This window comes from Macrotis lagotis, chromosome 1 (assembly GCF_037893015.1).
Source record: "Macrotis lagotis isolate mMagLag1 chromosome 1, bilby.v1.9.chrom.fasta, whole genome shotgun sequence".
Lineage (NCBI taxonomy): Eukaryota > Metazoa > Chordata > Mammalia > Peramelemorphia > Peramelidae > Macrotis > Macrotis lagotis.
Window position 1 is genome coordinate 396,573,612 of NC_133658.1, and position 25,826 is coordinate 396,599,437.

Sequence of the window (25,826 nt, forward strand, 5' to 3'; positions counted from 1 at the left end):
GAGAACACCTTTTAGTGTCTGATTAACATCTCTTTCCAACAATAAATCAGTTCTCACATTCATTGCATCTTATGGCATTAGTAAAACCCTGGCTTATCTCTAGAAAATACTTCATCTGCAATGCTGAGAATTCCTTCTTTCATGACCCATCCCCTTCCTATATAGTAGCTTAAGAGGAACAATCAGACTATTCTTTGCTTCCTATGGCAACTTTCAGGTCTTTCTCCTACAGCAATCACTTGGTTACCTCTCTTTTGTGATATCTGCTATTCATCTATATTGTTCTGTTCAGATCCTTCAATATTTTCCTATTTACATATTCCTTATACATTGTCTATAAACCTTTATTTGATCCTGCCATTATCTCAAACTAACAGCTTTTATTTTTCCTTCATTTCACTACCAAAGCCCTAGCAAAATGTTCATTTGCTGTTACTCTCCTGCTCATAAACCTTTGATAGTTTCCTATTACCTTAAAGATAAAAAAAATCTCCTCAGCTTGGGGAGATGAAGGGGCAAAAAAAAGGTAAGTATGATTCAGGTTGTAAGTTCTTCTGATCAATTCAATGATCAACCACAATTTCAGATTACTAAATGAAGAAAAACACTAGCTTCTTCCTGGTAGAGATGCAACCCAGTCAATATATAGAAAGAGAAATACATTCTAGTATATGACCAATGAAGAAATTCATTTTGTTTGACTGCATATTTATTACAGGAAATTTCCTCTTTCTTCCTGTTTTTCATCTGTTGGGGAAGTGAAAGAAAAATGCCTATTAATTAAAATAATAATTTTAAAAGTTTTTTAATCCCCTTGAAAATATAATTAAATTTATTTTGTATACCTTGAATTTTAGGTTCACTTGAGTATGTCATGCTATGAAATTATATATAGTAGGCACTTGGCAATGAAGGACTAGAGTTCAAGAGAAGGATTAGGAATAGATATATAGATCTGGGAGTCAGATGATAATTGAACCAATGGAAGCTGATGAGATCACTAAGGAAGAAAATACAGAGAAAAAAGATTAAGGGAGTTTAAGGGATTAAGGGAGTCAAGAAAGTAATCTAATAAAGGAGTTTTGAGTAAGAATGATCAGGTCTCAAGATAAAGACTGTGTCAGGGGAAAAAAACTATGGGAGGAGAGAATAAATATGGTTGGGGAATCTAAAATCAACAACTATAGAAAGATCAAATAAAATTAAAACTGAGGCAAATTTTTTTTTTGGATTTAGTGGTTAAGAAATCATTTATAGCCCTATAGAGAGCTGTTTCAGTTAAGTAGTGGGGGTTGAAAGTCAAAATCTAAGGACTTTGAGAGGTGAGTCAGAAGTGAAAAAAATGAAAAACTAAATGGCTTCTTCTAGGAGTTTGGCTCTGAAAGGGATGTGAGATGTAGGATGAAAACCTGAGACAATGGCATCAAGAGAAGTTTTAAAAATATTGATGTCTTTTCTTTTGACATCATGTTTGTTCCAAATATATCTCTATTGCTGGGGCAGCTTGGTGGTACAGTGGATAGAATATTGGCCTTATAGTCAGGAGGATGGGAGTATGAATCTGGTTTCAGACACTTGACTCATACTAACTGTATGACCTTGTGCAAGTCACTTGACCCTGACTGCCTCACATCCAGGGACATCTCCAGCTGTCCTGATTCATGTCTGGACACTGGACCCAGATGGTTCTGGAGGAGAAAGTGAGGCTGGTGACTTAGCACAGTACCCCTTCACTAAGATCCACTTCATTTGCTTGTCATGGCATTATAACTTCCCTGATATCATGGTCTTCTTAAAAAATGAAGGAAAAACATTATAGAAACAACAGATATGAAAAAGACAGAGAAGCATGGGAAGACTGACACGAATTGATGCAAAGTAAGCAGAGACAATAAACTATAACAAGTAAATGGAAAAACCATATAATAGTTGAAGAGGCATCATGCAAAATTATAAAGAAAAGATTTGAGATGTCATCACCCTGCTTCTTTGGTCACACACACACACACACACACACACACACACACACACACACACACACTGAGAGAGAGAGAGAGAGAGAGAGAGAGAGAGAGAGAGAGAGAGAGAGGAAGAGACACAGAAAGACAGAGACAGAGTGAATGTGGTGAACTATATGAGTATAAAACATTCTAAAAACATTGGTTCCTTAATATATTGATTGGTTTTTTATTGTTATTCTCTTTTTTCCTTTTAAAAATCTTTATTAGGAGGTTTGGTTTTTTGAAGGGAGATAGATTAAAGGGAAGGATACAGGGGGGAAATCTGGGTGAAGTAAAAACAAAATGTATCAGTAAAAATCTACTAAAACATCTCTTTTCCCCCTGGTTGAAATGGGGAATACAGAAAAGCATGGGAAGATATACTCATATGTGAATATTATATTCTAAAATTAAGTGGACTAAGGAGACCAGAAAAATAAATATACAATCACAATAACTTAAATTCAAATTACGACTACTATAACAAAATATAAATTGAAAACTGTGAAATCATAATCATCAGATTTGATCCCAAAGAGGAGAAATAGGAATCCTTCCTTTCCTTCATTACCTAGGTGGGGAATGATGAATATGTAACACTATATTTGTCAGGTCTTTTTGGTATATTTGTTAATTTTATTTGTTTTCTTTTTTAAAACTTCTTTGCTACTTTATATACTTCTAAAAAAGTATGAAAGTCCCTGTATTTCTGTCCACTAGTTAGTCAGTCTTGTCCAGTGCAGACCACTGACTTGCTCTGCTAACTTGCTAGTGGGATGAGGAAGCCACGAAACACAGTTCTCAAGAGTGATATCATGTTGGAGTTCTGATGAGGAAAATTACTTCTTTTTTAGAAGAGGTGTTTTTTCCCCCAAAGAAGGTGGAGATAAGTGCCTGTTGATATGTAGGAACTCTGACTAAAGTGAAGGAGAAGAAATGATTCCAGATTTAATCTCATAGAGGTACTAGAAGGGATGGGATCATGAATAAAACTAGACTTAAGCAAGAAAGAGAGAATGGGATGATTAAAAAGAGTTTTGAACTGCAAAAGAGGGGTAAAGAGGAATCATATTCTAGATTGCCTCTATTTTTCTCATTCAAAATAGGATGTGGTGTCCTCTATTGAGAGGGAGGGAAAAGAAAGGAGAAAGTTTATAGTCATCACTGAAGATAGTATGGCAAAGAATTACTCAGTCATTGTTCTGGGAGCTTATAAAAGCTCTACATCGAGGAGAGAAAGAAGTATGGGAAGCTTCCTGCATGTCATCCTTCCTCCCTGAAGAGAAGTTTCTTGCCACGCTATTATTATTTAAAATGTGACAATAAAGTGACCTTTTTTTTTTACTTCCCTGCACTAAAAAGGAGAAAGAAAAAACTGTCTCATTGTTGTGGTACACCATTCATTGATAGAGATTACAACTCTTTATAGAAAATATTCATTAGGGGCAGCTAGGTGGTGCAGTGGATAGAGCACTGGCCCTAGAGTTAGGAGGAACTGAGTTCAAATTTAACCTCAGACACTTAATAATTAGCTGTGTGACCTTGGGCAAGTCACTTAACTCCATTGCCTTGGGGGGAAAAAAAAATATTCATTAGTTCCCATTAGTTCCCATTAAAACTGGCTGAAAAAAAAAAGGTAGCCAATCATTTAATGACCAATGTTCTGGTACTAAGCCTCCCTACATTAAGACAGACTGGTCTTTCCTCTCATTACAGACACTGCTAGGAAGAGTCTTTCTTACTAAGTAAGCTCTGACAGAATTCGGACTTTGCTAGCGCATAAGCCTTCAAGAACCCATCACTTCCATCCTTCATGCCAAAATTAAGTATTCAAGAACCCATCGGTTCCACCCTTCATGATAAAGGTAAGTGTTTATGCAGGATTTCGGTCAACATTCTGTACTCTAAACAAAAATAAATATGAAAGATACTGTTATTCACTTTGATTTGATTTCCTAGAGAACACTTGATCGGAAGTAACAAGTCTCACAACTACCAACAAATAGCCATGAGATCTAAGCTAGTTACTCCCTCTCTTCATCTCGGTTTCTTCACCTGTAAAACAAAGGGTTAGACTAGGCAATTTCAGATCCCTATAACTCCCTGACAGTCTGACATAATTCTCTCTGCCTTCTAATGGAAAATTTTGTTCTCCCCTAAAGAATTCATTGGAAGTTTCTACCAATCTGGATATGGTGGGGCTCCTTGTCTTGTTCAGTTCAAAACCAGTTAGTGTATATTTGCTTATATACCCAGTTGAATATTTTGTGCAAAGATTGCTAAATGGTTGATAGGAAGGATGGTTGATTAATATAGGATTAGAGGGTTCGTTATGTTCTTAGGCATTTGTTGTGATTCTTAGCCACAGAGAGACTAAGGAATTAGGAGAACTCCAACATGATATCACTCTTGAGAACTGTGTTTCATGGCATCAAAGTCAATATCTAAAAACAGACTTCCTGTTGATACTAAAGTATTGGAAATGTGATCACATCCTTTGAATCTAAGGGCAAGTCATTAAAACATTTTTTGGATTCAGCCACCTTTAAATATTAAACGATCATATCCTTAATTAATATTAAATATGAATCACAATAAGAGAAAATTTAATCATATTTTTATATGCAAAAGGTCTTTTATTTGTGTGGCTTCTTTAATTTGTATGAATTTTAATTAAATTTTACAGTTTACTTACTACTTCCCACTGCCTTTCCCTGTTCATGGATTAAAAAAAAGCTTTCACATGAAGGAAAAAGAGACAATGTAGCCTGTAGCATGGTACACTTACAAAGTACTTTATATTCATAAACTTAGAGGTTTCCCAAAATAGTCCTTAATTTTACAGATGTAGAAATTGAGACCTGGAGAAGTGAACTGACAACCAAGTATTGCAGTGAAGTCTGGAATCTAGATCTATTTTCTAGTTCAGTGCTCCCCCCCACATATACACAATATATTTCTTCCTTTTATTACTTTTTAGATTGTGATCTCCTTGAAGGCAGGGGTTACTGATTTTTGCCTTATTTTCTATTCTTAATAGTTACACAGTATCTGTAACCTGGTGAGTGTTTGATAAATAGTATTCATAATAGTAACAATAGCTAACATTTATTTAATGCTTATTATATGGCAAACTCTGGATTTGGCATTTTATAATTATTATCTCACTTAAACCTCACAACAACCCTGGGAGGGAGATATCATCATCCCTATTATATAGATGAGGAAACTGAGGCAAGCTATAGTTAAGTGACATGGTCAGGCACATAGCTAGTAAGTGTCTGAGAGTGGAGTTGAATTTGGTTGTGTGTCTGACTAAGGTCCCATGCTAAGAATACAGTATCATATTCAAAGGACCAGAGACTTAAGTTAGAACTTAAGTCATCTCATTGTTTAGATAAGGAAACTCACACCTAGAAAGGGCAAGTGACTGTTTTAAGATCATCTAGGTAGTACCTGCAAGAGCTGATAACTGGAACCTGCATTTTCAGACTCTAAATTCACCATTCTTTTTATTGAATTATAGCCTCCTTTAAGCCATTTAACAATGTGATAGGGAAGGAAACTATTAAATTAAATATGGAGGCAGATCTGAGTTGGAGTCTAAGCTCTTCAGTGTGAAACTTTGGGCGAAGTGACATCCCTTTTCCATGCCTCAGATAACTTATATGTTAAAATGAGATTAATCAGATAACTTTTCATAGAGTTGTTGCTGAAATCATAACCATTTTGGAATTTCAGCATTGAAGGGACAAGAATCCCCTTTGCCTCCTAACAAACAACTATCTATCCAACTTTAACTTGAAGATGTTCAGTGAAAAGGATTTATTTATTTCTTTTCCAATTACAGTGAAAATCAGTTTTCAATGTTTATCCTTTTATAAGATTTTGAGTCCCACATTTTTCCATCACCCTCCCTTCCCAATCCCTTCCCTACAGAGGCAAACAATCTGATACAGTTTGTACATGTAAAATCACATTTAATAAAGTTCTAAATTAAGTTAAGCAGTGAAAGAAGAATTAGAACTAAGAACCTATCACTTCCTGAAATATCCCTTTCCAATTTTGGATAAAGAGATAATATAGTTTGGATAAAGAGCTAATGAAGAGAGTTAGGTAACTCAGAAGACAGAACATTACACTAGAATAAGGAAGACCTGAGACACTTCCTAGCTGAGTAATTCTGTTTAACTGGTGCCTGCCTCAGCTTCCTCGTCTGTAAAATATGGATAATAATAATAATAATAATAATAATAGCACCTACCTCCCAAGGTATTGTGAGGATCTAATGAGATAATATTTGCAAAACTTAAAGCCCTATAAAACTCAGGCTATTATTATTATGTAATATGATGTGATGAAAAAATGTAAGTCATTATTAAGATTATTCACAAATGAATTGCTTTTACACAGTGAAAAATGGATGCTGGTGTTTGCATTTTTTGCTTCCTCTCTTTTTTCTCTTTAATTCTCTGGCTGGCAGCTGTGGAATACTATGGTAGGTTTAAGATTGTGTAAATCATTTTGCTCTTCCTAACATATCTCAATTAGCTTTTGACTGCAACTCCAAAGCTCCCTGCTCATGGCTCCGACATAATAAAATAAATGAAATTGGTATTCTTTACCATGCCTGTGGATTCCTTGCCCAAAGTGCATGGGTACTGATAAGATATAATGTTTTGACTGAAAAAATAGTTGCCAGGAGGTTCAAATGAGATCATGAATGAGAGTTTTTCAAAAAGTATAAAGTTTTATACATGCAAAAAATGATTATTATCATTACTGTTCTCCTTTTAAGCCATCATTTTTATTGTTAAAATAGAGTAAGGGAATCATTTTAATAATCAGTAGAATTCATATCCAGGGTTTACTGTTTATAGAATTTCACTCTTTGTAAAGCCTTTCAACATCCTTGTTCCCTTTGATTATAATAATAAGGTGGGCACTGGTATGATCATCCCTATTTTATAAAGGAGACAGACTATCCAAAGAAAGGAGGGAATCTTTTTCTCACATTGAGTAAGCTGCTGAGTCAGGTCTTCTCATTTCAACTTCAGTGTTCTTTTCACTAAGCCATATTGCATCCCGTAAAACCTACCTAATGTAATTGGCTTTCTCTATGGTGATTCATGTCATTGCTAGTAACAATAGCAATGAAACCTCATACTTATATATCAACTTGAGATTTGTATAGCATTTTCCTAAACTTTATGAGGCAAGGAACACAAGTTTTAAATTTTCTACTTTACAAATGAGGAAACTGGCTCAGAGAGATGAGGTGAACTGTCCATGTTAATAAGCATCAGAGAAAAGGTTTGAGTCCAGATTTCTTGATCTCAAATTCAATACTCTTTTTCTGTGCTATTCTATTTAGTATCAATACAACCAGATAAATTGTAATTTCCCCTTTTTAATGTGTTTGCATTTCCATGATTTTATTTTTATACCCTCACAGAAATCCTAGAAGGCACTAGGGGATTACTTCCTGTATTGGACAGAAGAGGATACAAAGATAGAGAGATTAAGTGACTTGATTAAGATCACACAGATAGCTGATAATAGAATCAAAAATAAAATCTTGCTCATTCTGTTGTTTATTTTTCTTCTACTAGATATAACATGAGAAGTAAATTCAGGATCTTTCAGGTTGTGGAGCTATCATAATGAATCAGTGCTATTGTGCAAAAATTTCTGTGACAGAATATTAAGGTAAAAATGGTAACAATAACTATTACAACAATTATAGCTCATTGTAATACTGCTTTGTTGTTTCAAAACATTTTAAATCAATTGATCCTCATAATACTGCTGCAAGGTATCACAATTATTAATATCCCAATTGAAGTACTTAACAAGATTTAAAGTAGTGTGTATATATATATGTATATACCTACATGAATATACCCATATTTATGCATACATACAATTGTAAGTAAATTTTTATTAGTAGCTTTGTTTTACATATGTGAGAACTGAGGTTCAGAGAAGAGAAATTAAATACCCCAGGATTAAAATCTTGCTGCCAGAGGTGTTATTTCTACTAATTATACCAAAATTCTATTTTAATGTTCCAGAGAACAATTTCTAATGTTTTAGAGATGAAAACGGAGAATTGTTGGGAAAATAGTTATGACCAAAATTGGCACTTCTCCAGAAGATGGTTAGATTTCCAAATCCCATCCTTCTCTGTCTGGAGAGTGGTCATAGCATCTCAGTGGTCACAAGTCAGCTAACTCCAAAGTTCCTTAAGTCCTTTGTGGTAGGTCTTAGATGTCATTTTCTTAGACAATAGCTAGTAAACAGGAAATAAAGTTAACTTTATACACTTGGCAGAAAATGTAAAACTTGGAAGGTACATAGAATGGTAGAATGGGAATGTGCTCCTAGACAAGTGAATACTATAACAGACCAAAGCAATAGTATTTACATGGCTTCCATTGTATAATATTTTATGAAGATGGATATATTGCCTAAATCAATTTGAATGAAGCTGGAACAGGGTTAAAAAGAACCTCAGAAAATAAAATATCGGTTAGGCATCTGAGAAATCAAATAGTCATCTATGAGACAGTATAGTAGAATGGAAAGAACACCAATTTTGTAATTAGAAGGTTGGGCCCCAATCAAAGTGATTTATAAATATTATCTCATTGCTTCTGTTACGTACAACTTGCAGAGCACTGGACAAATCACTTAAGCATTCTGGATGTCAGTTTACTTATCTCTAAAATAAGAGGGATTCAACTAGATGGTGTAACTTCCAACTAATAATTACTGATTCTTTGGACTAATTTATCCAATGGTCCTTTAACAGAAGTCTCCTTTTGGAGATAGTCAAGTGACTTGTTGAAGGTCATACAATAGTAAGCTAATGACAAAACAAGAATACAATCTATTTCCATCTCTCATGTTCTCAGAAAATTGAAAAGAGGAAATATTCAGTTATTAATGATATGATTGTCTAGTCAGTATGAAGTCTTCTAGTTCTGGGCCATGCCCATGCTCTGGATAACACTGTGATATATTGAGGATCATGGAGGAAGTCACAATTGTGAGTCAGAGTTTCTATTTTATTCGAACTATCTGGGCTTTGTAAGGATCCACAATCCCTTCAGAATATAGTCCTTCTTTCTGGTGCAGGGATCAAGAAATCTCGGTTAGATAAAAGTGAAACTTCTTTAGTTAGAAGTTTTGGTCAGAGCTGACTATACAATTCAAGGCAGTGTTCCTGTACCTCTCCACCAATCAGTTCTTATGTTTTGCTTACTCTGACCAAAGTTCTGTGCCTGTCTTTAGTGTCACTAATCACTTTGAATAATTGGGATTTCAGTCAACTTACCTCCATCCTTCAAAAGGACCTCTTTCTTTTGGCTTAAAATTGATCTTATAACTATTCAAGTCACTGTCCTGAGTTCACGTGACCTGATAGTGATCCTGAATGGTTACCATGAAGATTAAAATAATTACATGACTGAATTTGTTCTGATTTAAGAAGGCTGTGTGTATTGTACAAAGAGTAATGGTTATGGAGATAGGAACATAGGTTAAAATCCTGAGTAGCTTTGATACTTAATTATTGTGTGACATTGGATAAGTCACTTCTCTTCCTCTGGATTAGTTCTGTAAAATGAAATCAGAGATTTATAAGATGATTTTGAAGAACCATTCCAGGGCTAAATTTTATAATTCTTTTGAATTGTTCCTGCCATTGGAATGTTATTTAAGATAATGAATTTTATCTCCAAATTTATGTTTACTACCTTCTAATTATGACCCTAATCACTTTATAGCTCTATTGTTATAATGTCCTAGGTCCTATGGCCAACCTTTTCTGAAGTCCCAATTTCAGACCAATACTAAAATACAATTTTCATCATAATATTTCTCTGTATAAGAGTTTACGGTGATTTTGTATTGACTACTTCATCAAATGCAAAATCTACAATGAAAATTACTATGGAAACAAGAGCTATCATCCTTATCAATATGATTTTGCTCTGTACTTACTAAGTTCATCAGTGTAAGTTCCTCAGGTTAGCAAGTTCCTTCCACCAATGAACTAGATCAACTGTTCAGAAACTTAGAATCTTATGGTTTCTTCAGGTATTGAGTGGTTAAGTGATTTGCCCAGTATCATGAATAAATATGTGTCAAAAGTATGACCTGAAGTGAGGTCATTGTGACCACCAATAGACATTGCCTATGATAATCATTGTTTCAAACACCTCAATCATCTATCTTTCAAAATAAGGCTCAAGAACCAGGTCTTCTATGATGTTTCTTTTATAACATTTTTATATCATTTTTACCACAAGTAGCACACAATTTCAAAATTTGTCATATTCTCATTGATTCATATGGGTTTTGTGGCCTTGTGTCTTTGTTCAAGAAGGTCACATTATCACATTTTTGTTGTAAAAATTTCTTTATATAATCCTTTTTACATTGAACAATGTTGAGTACATATGGGGTACCTTATAAGTTGGATATGATGGGAGGAGAGTGGTTTCACTAAATAGAAATTTTCAAATGTTGCCAGTATGGTTCTTTTTTCATTGCGTTGAGTGTTTATGTATTTGTTTTGCTATGAGAAAAAGAGAGTTCTTTATTCTTCTCAAATACTGAATATTTCACAGTACTTGGCAAAAAGAACAGGACATTCACAAGATGAAGAGCCAAACTTTGCATAGAAATGTCACTGTTAATACATTTAAAAGAAGACTGATTTTACTTTTCAATAATGACACAATGGAGACATTTCTAGAGAAGGGAGTCTCAGGAAAATGAAAATTCCAAAAACTCCCAAAGAGATTAGTACCAAAGCAGTAATATAGGGATCTTGGTCTGCCTCACCTCACTTATAAATGTATCAAGAAAATGCTAGTTCAAAGTCTTAGGTATGTATGAGGGAATGCAGTGTAAATAGAGCTAGACTCAGAAGATTTAGGTTCTATCCTAGCTCTGTTCTTCCTATTGTATTACTTTGGGTAAATCACTTAACCTCTGTAAAATGAAATGAATAGATTAAAGTGATCTGTAAGGACTAAGAATTGCAAAGGGTCTTAGGAATTAAACCAAACTCTAAATGACCAAAAAAACCCATTTCTACAATGGTATTGGGATTCTTTCCAACTTAGATATTAAGAACTTTAAATATGATTTTATTATAGCATCCTTCCAAAAAATGTCATTTTACAGGGTGTGTTCTAGGATTCCATATGACCTTTAATATTCTGTTTTCTAATATATCTCAAGCTCAGTTAATCTGTTATTTTAGTCTTGGGTTGTGTTATTTATGACTAAGTCACTATCTCATTATGAAATATCCCAATACATTTACTACAGAGTAAGACTCATAACTTAGACTATCATGTAATTCCTGATTATTTTCATTTTTCAATCTTTTTGAAAATATGTGGATATCACCTGCAGTCTTCATCATATTTAGGGGTCAGCAAGAACCATTTTTTTTTGGATTCTTGGGAAAATTATTTCTTTCCTCTGACCTGGTCTTTTCTTCAAAAATAGATTTTTTTCCCCTTATGAGTTAATTTCAAAGGAATTTTTTTCCCTCACCCTATAACCTCTACCACTCTCTGTAAGATTCTGCATTCTACTGTTTAAGTAACTTAAAGAAAGTCCTAACACAGCTCAAAGGTATGCTAATGAGGATTATGGTCTTTATGGACTATAACCTTGAACTTCTATATTTCAACACTGCCAAAGACTTATGATTTTATAAGTTTGGTGACCCCCTCAAAACCCATCCCATGCCAGAGTAGATGATTTCATGTTTCTTCCCCTGAAAACTACAATTGACTATTTGAGATTATGCTTCTTCATTTTGGATATGTTCTTCTACCCCAACTGGCCCTCCAGAGATTGTGCCTGGGAGGTGCTTATCTACTTGATTTGAAATTCCCTGGGAGATCATATAGTCTCATTTTCAACTTGGGAACTTTACAACACTCCAACACATGTCACACTCATTCCACCTCCACTTATTTTTTTTTCTGAGAAGTACAATCAAAGCAGCACCATCACTTATTTTAATAAGGCCATGGCATATTATTCAGTACTCATCATCTTTTGTTCTTTTCCAGACTCATAACTACTTCCTTTGGCCACTAGTTCCCAAGATTTGCTGTTCCCCCCATTAGAATGTAAGGTAATGTAAATAGGAAATAACTTTCTTTTGTATTAGTATCATCAGTACTTTACATGGTGTTTGGCATATATTGAATGCTTAATCAAAGCTTTTAATTCATTAATTCATCCATCCTGGAGATGTAATTAGCCTTTCCAAGGTTAGGAACTAAGGGGATCTTCATGAGCCAGAGACACAGTGAATCATTGGGTCCATAAAAAAACTTCCTAGGTTTATAGGACCCACTAGAGTTAGTGGTCTGTTGGCAAGATTTTCAAGAACTCAAGTTCATTTCCATGCTACTCTTAACCAGGGGAAGGTTTTAGAGAAGAGCTTTTATAAATGTCTAGGAAAGACAGAGGATGTAGGTTGATATCAAATCATATTTCTTGGCTTTAGATTTTCTCTGTTCCAGTCTTTCCAGAAAATACACTCATTCCTAGTAAGATCTGCCCTCCATATTCTTCTACCTATTTCAGAAATTCATAAAATCTTAGAATTTCAGAGCTAGACAAAACCTTAGAATATAGAAAACAATATTAGAGCTGGAAGAGACTTTGGAAGGGAAAAATTAGAGAGTAAAGACCACAGCTCTTTAAAATGAGAAGGGACTTATAAATCATTTATATCCTGTTCATTTAATAGAGGATGAAACTTAAGTCATGAAGTGTCTTATACTGTGACATTCAGAATGGTGACAAGAACTCAGGTTTCCTGATTCCTAGGCTAGTGCTGTTTGAATATCATTTAAACCTCTATTCTATTCCAACTCTTTATCTTGTACATAGTTATATAAAAGAAATAGAATTTTTTTTCTAATTACATTTTTTCTAGTTTTAAATCCTCCACAAATACACTGTGTCTCAAAGCTGCTAAGTCTGATTGTTTTGTTATGCAGCCTTCTCTGAGGAAAAAATTTAGAAATGTGATGACATTTGGCATAAGTGGTAAAGATGTCCTCATAAAACAATGAAAAAATGACCACTCCCACTCCATTTGGAATTTGCACCATGAGAAAGGTTTTTTTGAGGTGACACATGAATGCATTAACATCTTGTACTAATTTTATCTACTTTCATGTTTCTCCTGAGATTAGGATGGAATGCAAGTTTGCTTCTATTCTGTCAGATGCTGAAAAGCTGTGTACTTAGTTATCGGTGTAGGAGCATCTAAGAATTATACAAACCCTGATTTCTCTTTAAGGACCTAGAGTCACACAAACAGCCAGTATCAGAATAATTATCAAAGGTAGGACTTTAAAGGTGGCTAGGTGGTGGCTCAGTGGATAGAGCACTGGCCCTGGAGTCAAGAGTATCTGAATTCAAATCTGGCCTCAGACACTCAATAATTACCTAGTTGTGTGGCCTTGGGAAAGCCACTTAACCCCATTGCCTTGCAAAAAAACCTAAAAATAAATAAAAATTAAAGGTAGGACTTGAACCCAGATCTCCCTGACTCTAAAGTTATCTTTCTAGTCACTCAGCAACAATTTCCCAAGACAGTGATATCATTTTAGTCCTCTTCAAGAATGAAGGACAACAATTATGCAGTGGTGCTTTTCTCTAACTGCTAATTTTTATAGAGCAGTAAATTGAGTTCCCTAGAGAGGGAATGACTTGTCCATAGTTACATAGATAATGTTTCATTGGTCTTAGTTATGAAACCATCTGTTTAGATTTTAAAAGACTCTTTTCATTCAGATACTTACTGGGCTCTCAATATGCTCAATTTACTGCTAAAAAATAACTGTTCCTCCTTTTTTAAAGAACAGAAATATCACACAGTAATGACTCCTCATAGTAGCAATGAAGGTGCTAATCAGAATCTCCAACACCAGATAATCTACCAGCACAGGGTGTTCTTCAGTTACTGAGACATCATATGCCATGTAGCAATGTGGGAGACCATGAAAAATAGTAGTCAGGAGGTGCTATGACTGAGAATTCAGCAAAGCAGAATGTTCTAGCTATGGCCCTAGGGAAACAGGAGTGTATCCAAAGATGTCAAATATGACACAGAGGACTTGGAAAGTATAGAAGGGGCTTTAGAGTTGGAAAGGATTCTAGAGCACAGAATATCAGAACTAGAACCAAAAATTTCTCTAATTTAACCTCCATGTCTTACAGAAGAGGAAAGAGGTCCAGAAAAAGGAAGTGATTTGCCTAAGATCATATGTCAAATTAGTGGCAAATCTAGGACAAGAATCCTGATCTCCCTGAAGTTCAGCTCTTCTGACCTAGCTCTTACTATACCACTAGTTTTTTTTTTATTATCCATACTTTGTCTTCTAACTTAAATCTGGTACAATATTCATGGGTCAGCAATGTGATCAACAGTTTATGAGCTTGCCTATAATAATAACTTTGGATGTCCTTGTGGTCATCACCGTGTCAGAAGCATGACATAAATTTGTGATGTCTCAACAAAATCCAGTTCTCTATAGGCTTGTGTTTTACTATCCCATGTCTTTGCACAGGTTAGTCTTCTCTCTGTAAAACCCTTTCTGTTCCTCATTGCCTATTAAAATTCTATACTTAAAAGCAAATCTTTGTCTTCCTCTCCTCTGCTAAGTTTTCCTATATGCATATATGTGTGTGTAAACCCACAGAGTGTCTACTATGTTCAAGACTATGCTAAGTACTGGGCTGATGGGAGAATAATTATGAAGCTCCGAGATTGTGAAAGGTTAAGATGCACAGTTAACTTAGAATGTGGCTAGTACACACACGAGATACCAATAGATTACCCAAATTTAGTGGTGGTTACTTCCATATTGGGGGTGACTAGAACAGGTTTGAAAGATAAGTAGGAACTGAAAACTCAGTTTGGCTCTGAGTAGAGAGAACAGAGAGGGGATTTAGTAGAAAGACATGACTAAAGGAATGAATGTAAGCAGGAAGATTTATGGCATTTTGAGAAAATAAGAGTACTGCAAATTTGGCTGAAGGGTGGAATAGATGGAGAAGATAAAGGCAGAGAAAGGTAGGGTGGGGTCATGTCTTGGAAGGCTTTAGGTGCCAGACTGAATAATTTGTGGAAAGAACCACAAACTTTCAGAAGCTCCTAAATGTATTAAAATAAGTATGGTGGAGAAGGATAAAAGCATTCTTGAATAAAAATCTGACAGCAGTTTTCTCCCTGTTTCAGTTAGCAGTTCTGGCCAACCACCTTCTCTGAGCTAGAGAGGGGGGGGAAGGGAAAGAAAGGAAAGGGAAAACATTTATTTACTACTTACTATGTGAGGTAAAATTTTGCCTCATTTGAGTTTCACCACAACCATGTAAGGTAGGTGCTAAAATTATATTCATTTGATGGAAGAGGAAGTTGAGGCATGAAGAGGTTAAGTGATTTGCCCAGGGTTACATAGTAAGTGTGTGAGGCACCCCATCTTCCCAATTCCAGGTTCAGTGGTCTATCCACATCACTACTTAGCTGCCTTTAAATCATAGGATGTACAGCTTTAAGGGGTCTTAGAAATCAGGGAGTCATACTCATTTTTTTTTTTTTTTTTTTTTTACAGATAAGTAAAATGAGTCCCTAGCTAATAAGTACCAGAGCTAGGCTTAGGGCTTCTGACTCAAACCTTGATGGTATGAATGAGGAAGGTGAGTCAGAGCTTATAAAAATTGTAAGCTCCTTGAATAGGGGCCTGTTTTTGTACTTCTCTCTCTCTTTCCCTCCTCTTACCTCCCAGCAACTAACACTTAGAAATATTTTAGATTCATCAACTGACTAGTTTCTACCTGTTTCCATAGACCTCTATCCACAGAAGGCAAAAGAGAAAATTGCTATTCCCTCTCTCTTCCTACTCTGATAATAGGTGCCAATGTGGAGATTAGAAAATAAAAGAGAAGAGAAAAACCAGATGAATGTCCATCCAAAATTCCAAGGAAGTAAATGAGTGTCCATCCCTAGAACAGGCTAGCCAACTTCTGTATGCCTTTCAGGAGATAAATCAGCAGGCAGCAGCTGCAAATGTCAACTCTCTGAGCACCCAGCCAGTAGCATCTGAATTGTGGGACTTAACACTCAGCTAACTGTGGATACAGACGGTGTGCAGATGATACCTCATGGCCAATAAAATTGATATATAGGAGGTTGGAGAGTTTCTTGGTGATATTTTTGATGAGCTAAAGAAGAGAGGCTGCAAGGTTTAATGGAAAGAATACTGTACAGATTCAATCAGGACACCTGGGGTCCACTCCAGGATCTGACATTGTCTTGCTGAGTGACTTGAGGGAGTCATTTCCCCTTGGAAAAAATGGATCTTTATTATCTGTAAAACATATAGAACAATATCTGCATTTCTTGCCTCATGGGTCTATTTTTGAAGATCAAATAAAGTAAAGGATGTAAAATATTCTGTAAGAATAAAGAAATGGTAACTTGTTATTATGACTCTTCTATTCATTTGAAGATTAATTTCCTGAGAGATAGGGGGGCTAAAGATGGACCATTTTTGCTTATTTTTACCTCCTCCTTAAGTTCTCATAGTCATTGCCACATAACTCTTGGGAGGCAATATAATTCAGGGTAGTTTTCGTTTTTATAGTCCATGGGAGTAGTCAAGGAACAAGGAGAAATCATTATTTCAACTTGAAGACCTTTCTTTGTTCATTCTAGAAATATACTGAAATACAGAGGAATTATCTTTACTTTTTGAAGTTAATTATTCCCAATTAGATAAAATCCTGGCCTGAGGAGGTGGTGATCCTTCTGGAACATTTGTAAGTAGATCTCCTGCCTCCCTGAGCCAATGCATTTACCCGGCAACTTAAGTGATTTACTATGGGAACAAGCTGACCAATAAGAAACACCTGTTCTCATAATCAATGGCCGACTGACCTTTAAATTCATATACATTCCATAGCAACTATGAGACTATGGGCTGTATATACAATAGAAAACAAAAAAATTAAAATAAAAGGGGGGGGGGAGAGAGAGAGAGAGAGAGAGAGAGAGAGAGAGAGAGAGAGAGAGAGAGAGAGAGAGAGAGAGAGAGAGAGAGAGAGAAAATTCCATTGTTCATGACTGTGATTGAAATGTTGATGTACAGAGGTAAGAATCTGGGAGTAGTGTAAGACACTTAAAATTATAAGGTATTTGTTTCTTAGAAACGTACAGATTCATTAAAGATCATGTATCTTTTTTATCAGGGTACTAGAATAAGTCCAGGTGGTTGAAGAAACAGAAAGAGCACCACTAGTCAGAACAGGTAAAGACTTGATCCTGTAGCATATAAAGCTTGCTTTCTGCCTTGTTTTACACCATCCACTGGGTCTGGTTGGCCCTGAGCTCACAAAGACTGATTAAAAGGATATCAGAGGCCTGTAGGTAAATCCAATTTGAATGAGTCTGTGTAAGACATATTAACACTAACAGTCATTTATACAAGCCAACTTCTCTTGACAAAATTCCCTTCTCAATCTCCATTTATACTGCTTTCCAGTCATATCACACCATTCTTTCTCTTCAGCCACCCTCTTGTATTTGTCTTACCCAATTTGTATGTTCTTTGAAGGAAGGGGCTGTCTTTTTTTCTTATATATGTATCCCTGAAGCTTAGCACAGTGTCTGATATGTAGTAAGCATGGAATAAATGCTTCCTCCTTCCTTCCTTCCTTCCTTCCTTCCTTCCTTCCTTCCTTCCTTCCTTCCTTCCTTCCTCCCTTTCCCCCTTCCCTCTCCCTCACTTTCCCCTTCCTCCCTTCCTTCCTCCTTTCCCTTCCTTCTTCCTTCCTTCCTCCCTTCCTCCTTTCCCTTCCTTCTTCCTTCCTCCCTCCCTCCCTCCCTTCCTTCCTTCCTTCCTTCCTTCCTTCCTTCCTTCCTTCCTTCCTTCCTTCCTTCCTTCCTTCCTTCCTTCCTTCCTTTCTCCTTCCTTCTTTCCTTCCTCCTTTCCTTTTTCCCCTTCCTTCCTTTTCTTTCTCCCCTCCTTCCTTCTCCAATTTTCCTGTCCCTCTCTCTCTCATTCCTCCCTGCCTTTCTGCCTCCTTTCCTTTCTATTAACTTTCATCTAATTATCTATCTATCTATCTATATCATTTTTCTGATGAATATCTACAGGAACCAAGTGAATGATTTTATAAAGAGGCAGTGTGGTAAAATGGGAAAAATAAATTATTAAAAGGAGGGGCAAGTGAAGCTAGATTCTGGTTCCTCTGACACTCACTGAGTGATTTTGTACAATTTATATGAAATTTAATGACCCTCAACTATTTCATTTTTAAAATGGAAATAAGAATACTTTACCTGCCTGGAGGGAGGGGGATGGGCTAACTCAAAATTTCTGTGCCTAACAACTGCTTCAGACTGCCCTAAAATATAGATTATATACAGTTGACTCAGACAGTCCCACCAGATTTTCCATCCAAATGCTTATTTATGCTTCAAGTTTAATCCTTAGCTCTAAATGGATGGAACCCAAAACCTGAACTATTGTATTATGTCACTTCACAGAGTTTTATAAAGGGGGAGAGGGTAGAACTTTCAGAAGCTCCTAAAGGTATTAAAATAAGTATGGTAGAGAAGGATAAAGGCATTCCTGAATAAAAATCTTAAAGCATTGTTCTCTCTGTTTCAGTCAGCAGTTCTGGCCAACAGCAAGGGAGAAATCAAATTGCTTTCTCCTTGATTTGCTCTGAAAGTTCAAGGTTTGAACAGTTTAATTAAGGGAGAGATTCTCCAACATTAGCATAGACAGAAGTTCAGAAAGTTATGTTTTTCTCCCTTTTCTTTTGGCACCTTGAAAATATGAGTCTGAAAGAATTGGCATTAGCACTATTAATATTTATTTAAATGTATAGGCAGAGTAAAATTATGTTTTTTATAGGAGCCTTCTTGAGACAATATCCCTGCATTGGTTGTAAAATCATAAAGTGATAAACCTGCAAAGTATCTTTTAATATAGAACAAAGAACATAAATGGCCTGATACCATAGAATTATTGGATCATAGGGTCATAAAGAAGACACTAGAAAGACCAAAGTATAAGAAATCTAGAACTGAAATAAGCCTAAGGGGTCCTTTATGTCAAGGACTCCCTGCTCCCTCACTCTACAGAAGAGGAGATTGAGGCTCAGATAAGCAAATCAAGGGTCATGAAGGTAGTGTCAGACAGGATTTGAATCCTGATCTTACTAGCTCCAGGTGCACTATTCTATCCATAAGGCCATAGTGTGTAAGAAGTTATCAAGTACAATATTCAATTATTTTATTCAAGAAGACATTAATATCTAGAGAGATTAAGTGACTTTCCCAAAGTCACACTGGCATTGATTGGCAGGGCTTGGATTTGAAGTCCTCTGACTTCACAAGTAGTTTTCGCCCCAATTACCAAAGAGTGTTTGAGTTGGAAGGGACCTTAAGAGATAACCTAGTTTAAATTCCCTAGGTAGCTTGATCATACAGTGGATAGAATGGTTGGCTTTGAGTGAGGAAGATCTGAGTTTGAATCCTGACTCAAACACTTCCTAACTGTGTGACCTTGAACAAGTGTCTCCCAGATTCAATTTTCTTATCTGTATGGAATAATAATATCTTTCTCATTGGGTTGAATAAGGATCAAATGAAATAATATGTAAGTATTCTGTAAATATCAAAGCACTAAATAAATGCTAGAGATTGTTGTTATTAAATAAATAAGGTCGATAAAAGGAAGGGATTTCCTCAAAGTCCTACAATGAATTATTGAAATAGGTAGGAGTTGAACCCAGATTTACCGACTCCAAAGTCATGCTTCTTTCCACTACTGGAGTGATTTGGACAAGAGATCTTGGCTCTGATACTGACTTTCTGAGTGACCTTGAAGAAGTCACTTGCTCATTATGGCTATCCAAGATCAAATCTGTAAAACGAATCTAAATACAAAAACAAAAACAGAAAAAGTTGTGCTTCCTGCCTCACAGGAAGATCAAATAAGGAAAGGAATGTAAAGCTACATTGTACTATTACTCCATCCTTTTAGGAAGTTTTAAAATATGAAAATACAGATAATGAAATATAAATTTGTTGGTAGCAGCTTTGCCTCTGTTATATTTGGCTTATGTGAACATGATATTCTGTTTGTACTCTGAGGTCATCAAGGGAAGGTGGCCCAGCAATATTACTGATAAGAAAATTATGCTGTGGATAATCCCCATGTCTAACTGGAAATTTAATGAAAGTTTCAGCTGAGAAGTTAAAACAAAACCCAATCCGGAACACTGAATTAGAGGAAATCATTCCAAGGGATTAGCAGGGTAGATTAGTAAAAGGATGGAGAAAAGATTACCAACCTGGGTGAAATGTCACAGCCTTGCTGCATGAAGGCTCCCAAAGAGAACCAGAGGCTGTTGAAAATCCCAAACTCATTGGACTGGTCACTGGTTGCTGGGTCACGTCCTTCCTCAAACTCTTCACTGTGCCACTCATAGGGGCTGAAGCGACTGACCAGAAAGAGAACAACGCTCACGCCAATGTATGCAAACACGATACACATCCAAATTTCATAGGCCAGGGGATCCAGAAAGGAGAAAACCCCTGGCTTGGACTTCTGGGGCTTCTTGATCATGATAGAGATACCCAAACTCATGAAAGGCTTAGAGAAATCGATGACTTCTTCCCGAACCAAGGTGATAGTCAAGGGGGCCACAGCCACATCTGCTCTCTGGAAGAAAAAGGAAACAAAAATCTAATTGGAATAAGGAGGTCTCTAAAACTTGGCTTTGCTCCTTTCTTATCTCCACTTTTTTGTTTATATCTTTTTAAAAATCTTGTTTCTATTTATTTTTCCAATTACATGCAATGGTAGTTTTCAATAATATTTTTTTGCAAGGTTTTGAGTTTTACATTTTTCTCTCTCCTTTCCCCCTTCCCCTGAAAGAAAGCAGTCTTATACAGGATATACATGTATAACCATGCTAAACATGGTTCCATATTAATTATGTTATTAAAGAAGAATCAAATCAAAATGGGAAAAAATTAGAGAGAAAAAAGACAATACATAAGACAACCTTTTAAAATTGAAGAAAGTAAGCTTAGGTTTCCATTTAAATGCACAAGTCTTTTAGAATTGTCTTTGACTGCTGAAATGAACAAGTTCATCATAACTGATCATCATTTAGTATTGCTGTTAGTTAATATTCTTCTGGTTCTTCTCTCTTCACTCAACATTAATTTATACATGCTTTTTGAGGCTATTCTGAAGTCCTTCCCCACATGATTTCTTATAGGACAATAGTGTTCCAAAACATTTATATACCACATTTTGTTTATCATTCCCCAATTGATGGTCATTCTCTCAATTGCCAATTTTTTGGGGCAGCTATGTTGCACAGTGGTTAGAGCACTGGATCTGGAGTCAGGAGGAGGACCTGAGTTCAAATCTGACCTCAGACACTTAATATATCACCTGTGTGACCTTGGACAAGTCATTTTACCCCATTGCCTTGCAAAAACCAAAAAAAAATTTCCCTCAATTTTTCACCAAGAACTTCTATAAATATTTTTGTACATGTGGGTTTTTTTACCCTTTTTTTTGGTTTTCTCTTTGGGATACAGGCCTAGTAGTGCTATTGTTGCATGAAAGAGTATGTAAAGTTTTATTGTCTTTTGGGCTTAATTCCAAATTGCTCTCCAGAAAGGCTGGATTAGTTACTAACTCCACCATCAGTGTTGTCCTATTTATATCTCACAGAATATCAGATTTGGGACCTTAGGATGTACATGTTCCAATTTCTTATCCCATGCAGGAGTCTCATATAGTATCCTTGACAAGTGGCCATTCAGTTTCTTCTTGAAAACTTTCAATGATGGTGACTCATTATCTGTGCATAAAGCAGTCTATAGATTTTATAAATTATTTTTCTTTTCTTATGGAAAAGTGGGTCTAATAAAGTCATCCAGTAATATCTATGCCCTATGGCTTTTCTGAAAACAAGGAACTGGAATCAAAGCTGATATCTGCCAATTAGACAATGGATAAAGTAATTGTAATATTGGAATAAAATGGCATATTGATGAGCTCTAAGAAATGATGAATATGAAATATACAGAGAACTATGAAAAGACACATTAAGGTAGAATAAGTATAACCAGTAAAATAGTATTCACCATGGATACCATGATACAAATGGAGAAAAAGAACAATCAGAACAGTGCTATATAATGATCATGTTTTGTACCAAAGAAAAAATTGACACAAATGCATTTCCCTCCCTTTTCTGGGCAGAAGTGGGACACTATAGGCACAGAACATAAATACCATCAGACAAATTTGATGGGCTAGTCAGTTTTATTAACTGTTTTAAAAATTCTTTGTTACAAGGAATTATTCTTAGGGTAGGGGAGAGGAGAAGGGACATATTTGTAAATAAAGTTGATATACAAAATAAGAGACTAATAAAATTTAGAAAAACAAAACAGATATCAACTTAATTTAGATATCCAGAAAAAAACTTGGAAATGACCTCAGATGTTATATAATAGAAGCTCATTTATTGATGAGGAAAGTGGGCTCAGAGAGAGATTATATAGCCTGTCCAAGATTATATAGCCTGACAAGAAGTTAGTGGAAGAGTCAGACCTAATATCTAATTCTTTTGATTCCTAGATAAGTCTTTCTACTCCATCAAAGTTTTGTATGAATGATGAAAAAATTAAATCTTGCAGAAATGATATCTGTATAACCAACATTAAAGTCTCTGTTTAATCTCATCTTCTTTCACTGCTCTCACCATTCCAGGGGAGGGGGAGATCCAAGGCAACAAGCATGGATTAAGCATATCCCATTTGTAAATCACTGTGATAAATACTGAAGACACAAAGAACAAAATGAAACTGTCTCTGACCTCAAGAAGAATATTTTCTATTTAGGAAAAGAGTGTAAGTAATCCTAAAAGTATATTCTAAGAAAAACTGAGGAGGGACAAGGCAAAAAGGGCTTCATGTAGAAGGTAGTAGTTGAGTAATACCTTGAAGAGTATATGTTTTGAAAAGTGAGAGATGAAGAGGGAATACATCCTGGACTTGGGAAGCAAACTGAATGAATATCCAATATAGATGGAAGATGGAGTACCAAGTTCTGAGAATGGTTAGTAATCCAGTTTGGCTGAAATGTAACATTTATATAGGGAAATTATATGAAATAAAACTGGCAAAATAGGTGGAGATTAAACTGCAGAGATGAGATATCACAAGGGACTGGATAAAGCGAATATATTGAGAATTTTCAATTCCTGACTTATCATTGATGTTAATACCATTTCCTCTCTATACCTTATGACAGTGAAACAAGTACTGAATTGAATTATAATTCATTCATCCATGAATTACAAGACCTTAGACTAGTCATATTACTTCCCTGAGTCTTGGTTTTCTCCCCTTAAAAATGAGTATCAGAATATTAGGCTTAAAAATATGAAGGAAAATGATCCCATTACCCACTTCAGCTTACTGTTGGGAGAGAAGTGCTTTGTGAATTGGAAAGCACTCATTATTAAATTAAAACTGCTATGAAAAGCAGGCAAAATCAATATGGAAATGATTCAGGACCAAGCACTCACTGATCATCCAGAAATCTTTGTCTTTGAAGAAATTCAGAGGAAGCTCTCTGTTGGTCAAGAAAAGATATGAAATAAAAGTTCAAGTAAGATGAAAATCCAGTTAAGAGGAGGACTGGATAAACTGGATAAACCAATATTTTAAAATTCCCATAAGACAGGATAAATTGGATAAACCAATATTTTTAAATTCCCATAAGATAGGATAAACTCGATAAACCAATATTTTTAAATTCCCATAAGTGTCAGCAACCATTCAGAAGGGTCTGCCCAGTTGCCAATCCTTTTCTTTGCTGTGACCTTTGGGGATTTGAGCAAGTTCTAGTTATTGGTAATATGGTAGTATTAAAGGCTGAGATTCAGCCCTTAGGCTCATCTAAGGAAATCCTCTATACATTGCTATCATTTGTATTAGGTCTCATGGGGAGAAGTGTAGTGGAAAGATTTCTGTAGGAATCTATAGGGTATTTCATCATAGGACATTCCAGAACTTTGCAGACTCAGAAACCCAAAAGGATGTCCATAGCCAGATGTCACAATATCAGCTTTCAAAACAAAAACCTTGACCATGATGACAGCTTCATTCACTTATACTAGCATACCAATACAATGGCCCAGTTATGAGGATTAGTTTTGACAGATGCTGGAGATATATCTGATCCAACTGTGATCCACAGCTTGAGAAATACATTTAATCAATATACTTGAAGTCTTTGCTAAAGTGCTGTGCTTGTTTAAGAAGAGGCTGAGTTTCTGCCACCTTTTCTTCAAATTTTATTTGCATAAAACTGGGGGCACAGTAGTCCACGTGAAAGGTAATATTTCAAGGTTTTACAAAAATGGTGGAAGGTAGCACTTGAGTAAAACCTTGAGGAGAATATGTTTCAAAAAGTAAGAGATGAAGAGGAAATACAGTATTAATCTTAGTTTATCTCTCTTAGTCCCCAAGAAAAAACTCAAATTTATGATTGTAATAAGTCATCAATTGTTGATCAAAGAATATCATGGAAAAGAAATGACACTTCTGTTAGACAGTGAGAGGAACAATAATCTTTTAGTCTGATACACCCATTAGCTGTTATGACCATTGGCAAGTTAATGGACTTTTTCCATGTTTGTTTTCTCATCCATAAAGTAGGGATAACAATAAATGTATTATCTACCTCCTGGGGTAGTTGTGAGCAAAATGTTTTGAAAATCTTTTTTTATAGAATAAATGTGAATTATGATTTCCACTCATTTAAACATTTGATTCATTTTCATGTAGACTGATCCACTGTATTATCTACAGATTCTTTAACTTTCAAAGCGATTTTATTTTAGGGAAATGGACTCTTCCTGGACAATTAAAATGATGCTGCAACTAAAAGAACACATCAGCTTCCCTTCTAGAGAAGGTCATTTTTTGCTAAAAGTCTTTCTGGAGCTGAAATACAGAACACAGTGTTGGAACTGGAGAAACTGTAGAGATCATATCATCCAAACCCTTTCCTCATAATTTTACTGATGAGGAAATAGGAAGATAAACAGTTTCAAGCAGAAAGTAGCAGGATGGAAATTTAAACCTACTTCACTACTTCACTTGACTCCAAACCTGATACTTTTTCTACTCCACTAACTTCAGAGTTGGATTCTAAGGAGCAGCCAAAATGCAGAGTTCTTTGAGATTTAGAGCTTTACCAGACATTGTTCCATTGAATTATTTGTAAAAGACTCTTGAGTTGCCCTTACTCTAAGAATAAGACTATGGACGTGTTTATAAATAATGATCATGCTATATATGAATTTAGTGCCTTATGATTATAAAGTTCTTTACATCCATTATTTTCTTTGATTCTCATGGCAATTCTATGAGTATAGAAGTATAGGGATTTTTACCCACATTTTATAGATGATGAAACTGAGACTGAGCACGAGAAAAACATTTACTTGGGGTCATATAAAAAGTGATGTTGATAGACTCAGTTCTCAATATTAAGTCTAATGAACCAAATTCCTAGATGTTCATGGCTTTAGAGATGGAGGGAACCTCAGAAATCATTTATTCTAACTCCATCATTTTACAAATGAGGGAACCAATACCCATAGAGGTTATGTGACTTGTCTAAGGTCATACAGGCAGTGAATATTAGAGGTAAGATC

The 25,826-nt window shown here is 35.5% G+C and overlaps 1 protein-coding gene across 2 annotated transcripts in view; it reads right to left on the reverse strand.

Annotated features, from left to right (window-relative positions):
- Positions 1–25,826, reverse strand: part of GRIA1 (glutamate ionotropic receptor AMPA type subunit 1) — a 352,588-nt gene that overhangs the window by 95,064 nt on the left and 231,698 nt on the right. For both annotated transcript variants that reach the window (XM_074212568.1, XM_074212569.1), the window contains exon 11: positions 20,421–20,791. In XM_074212568.1, coding sequence (XP_074068669.1) covers positions 20,421–20,791 — 371 coding nt within the window. The remainder of the gene's footprint in view (positions 1–20,420; positions 20,792–25,826) is intronic.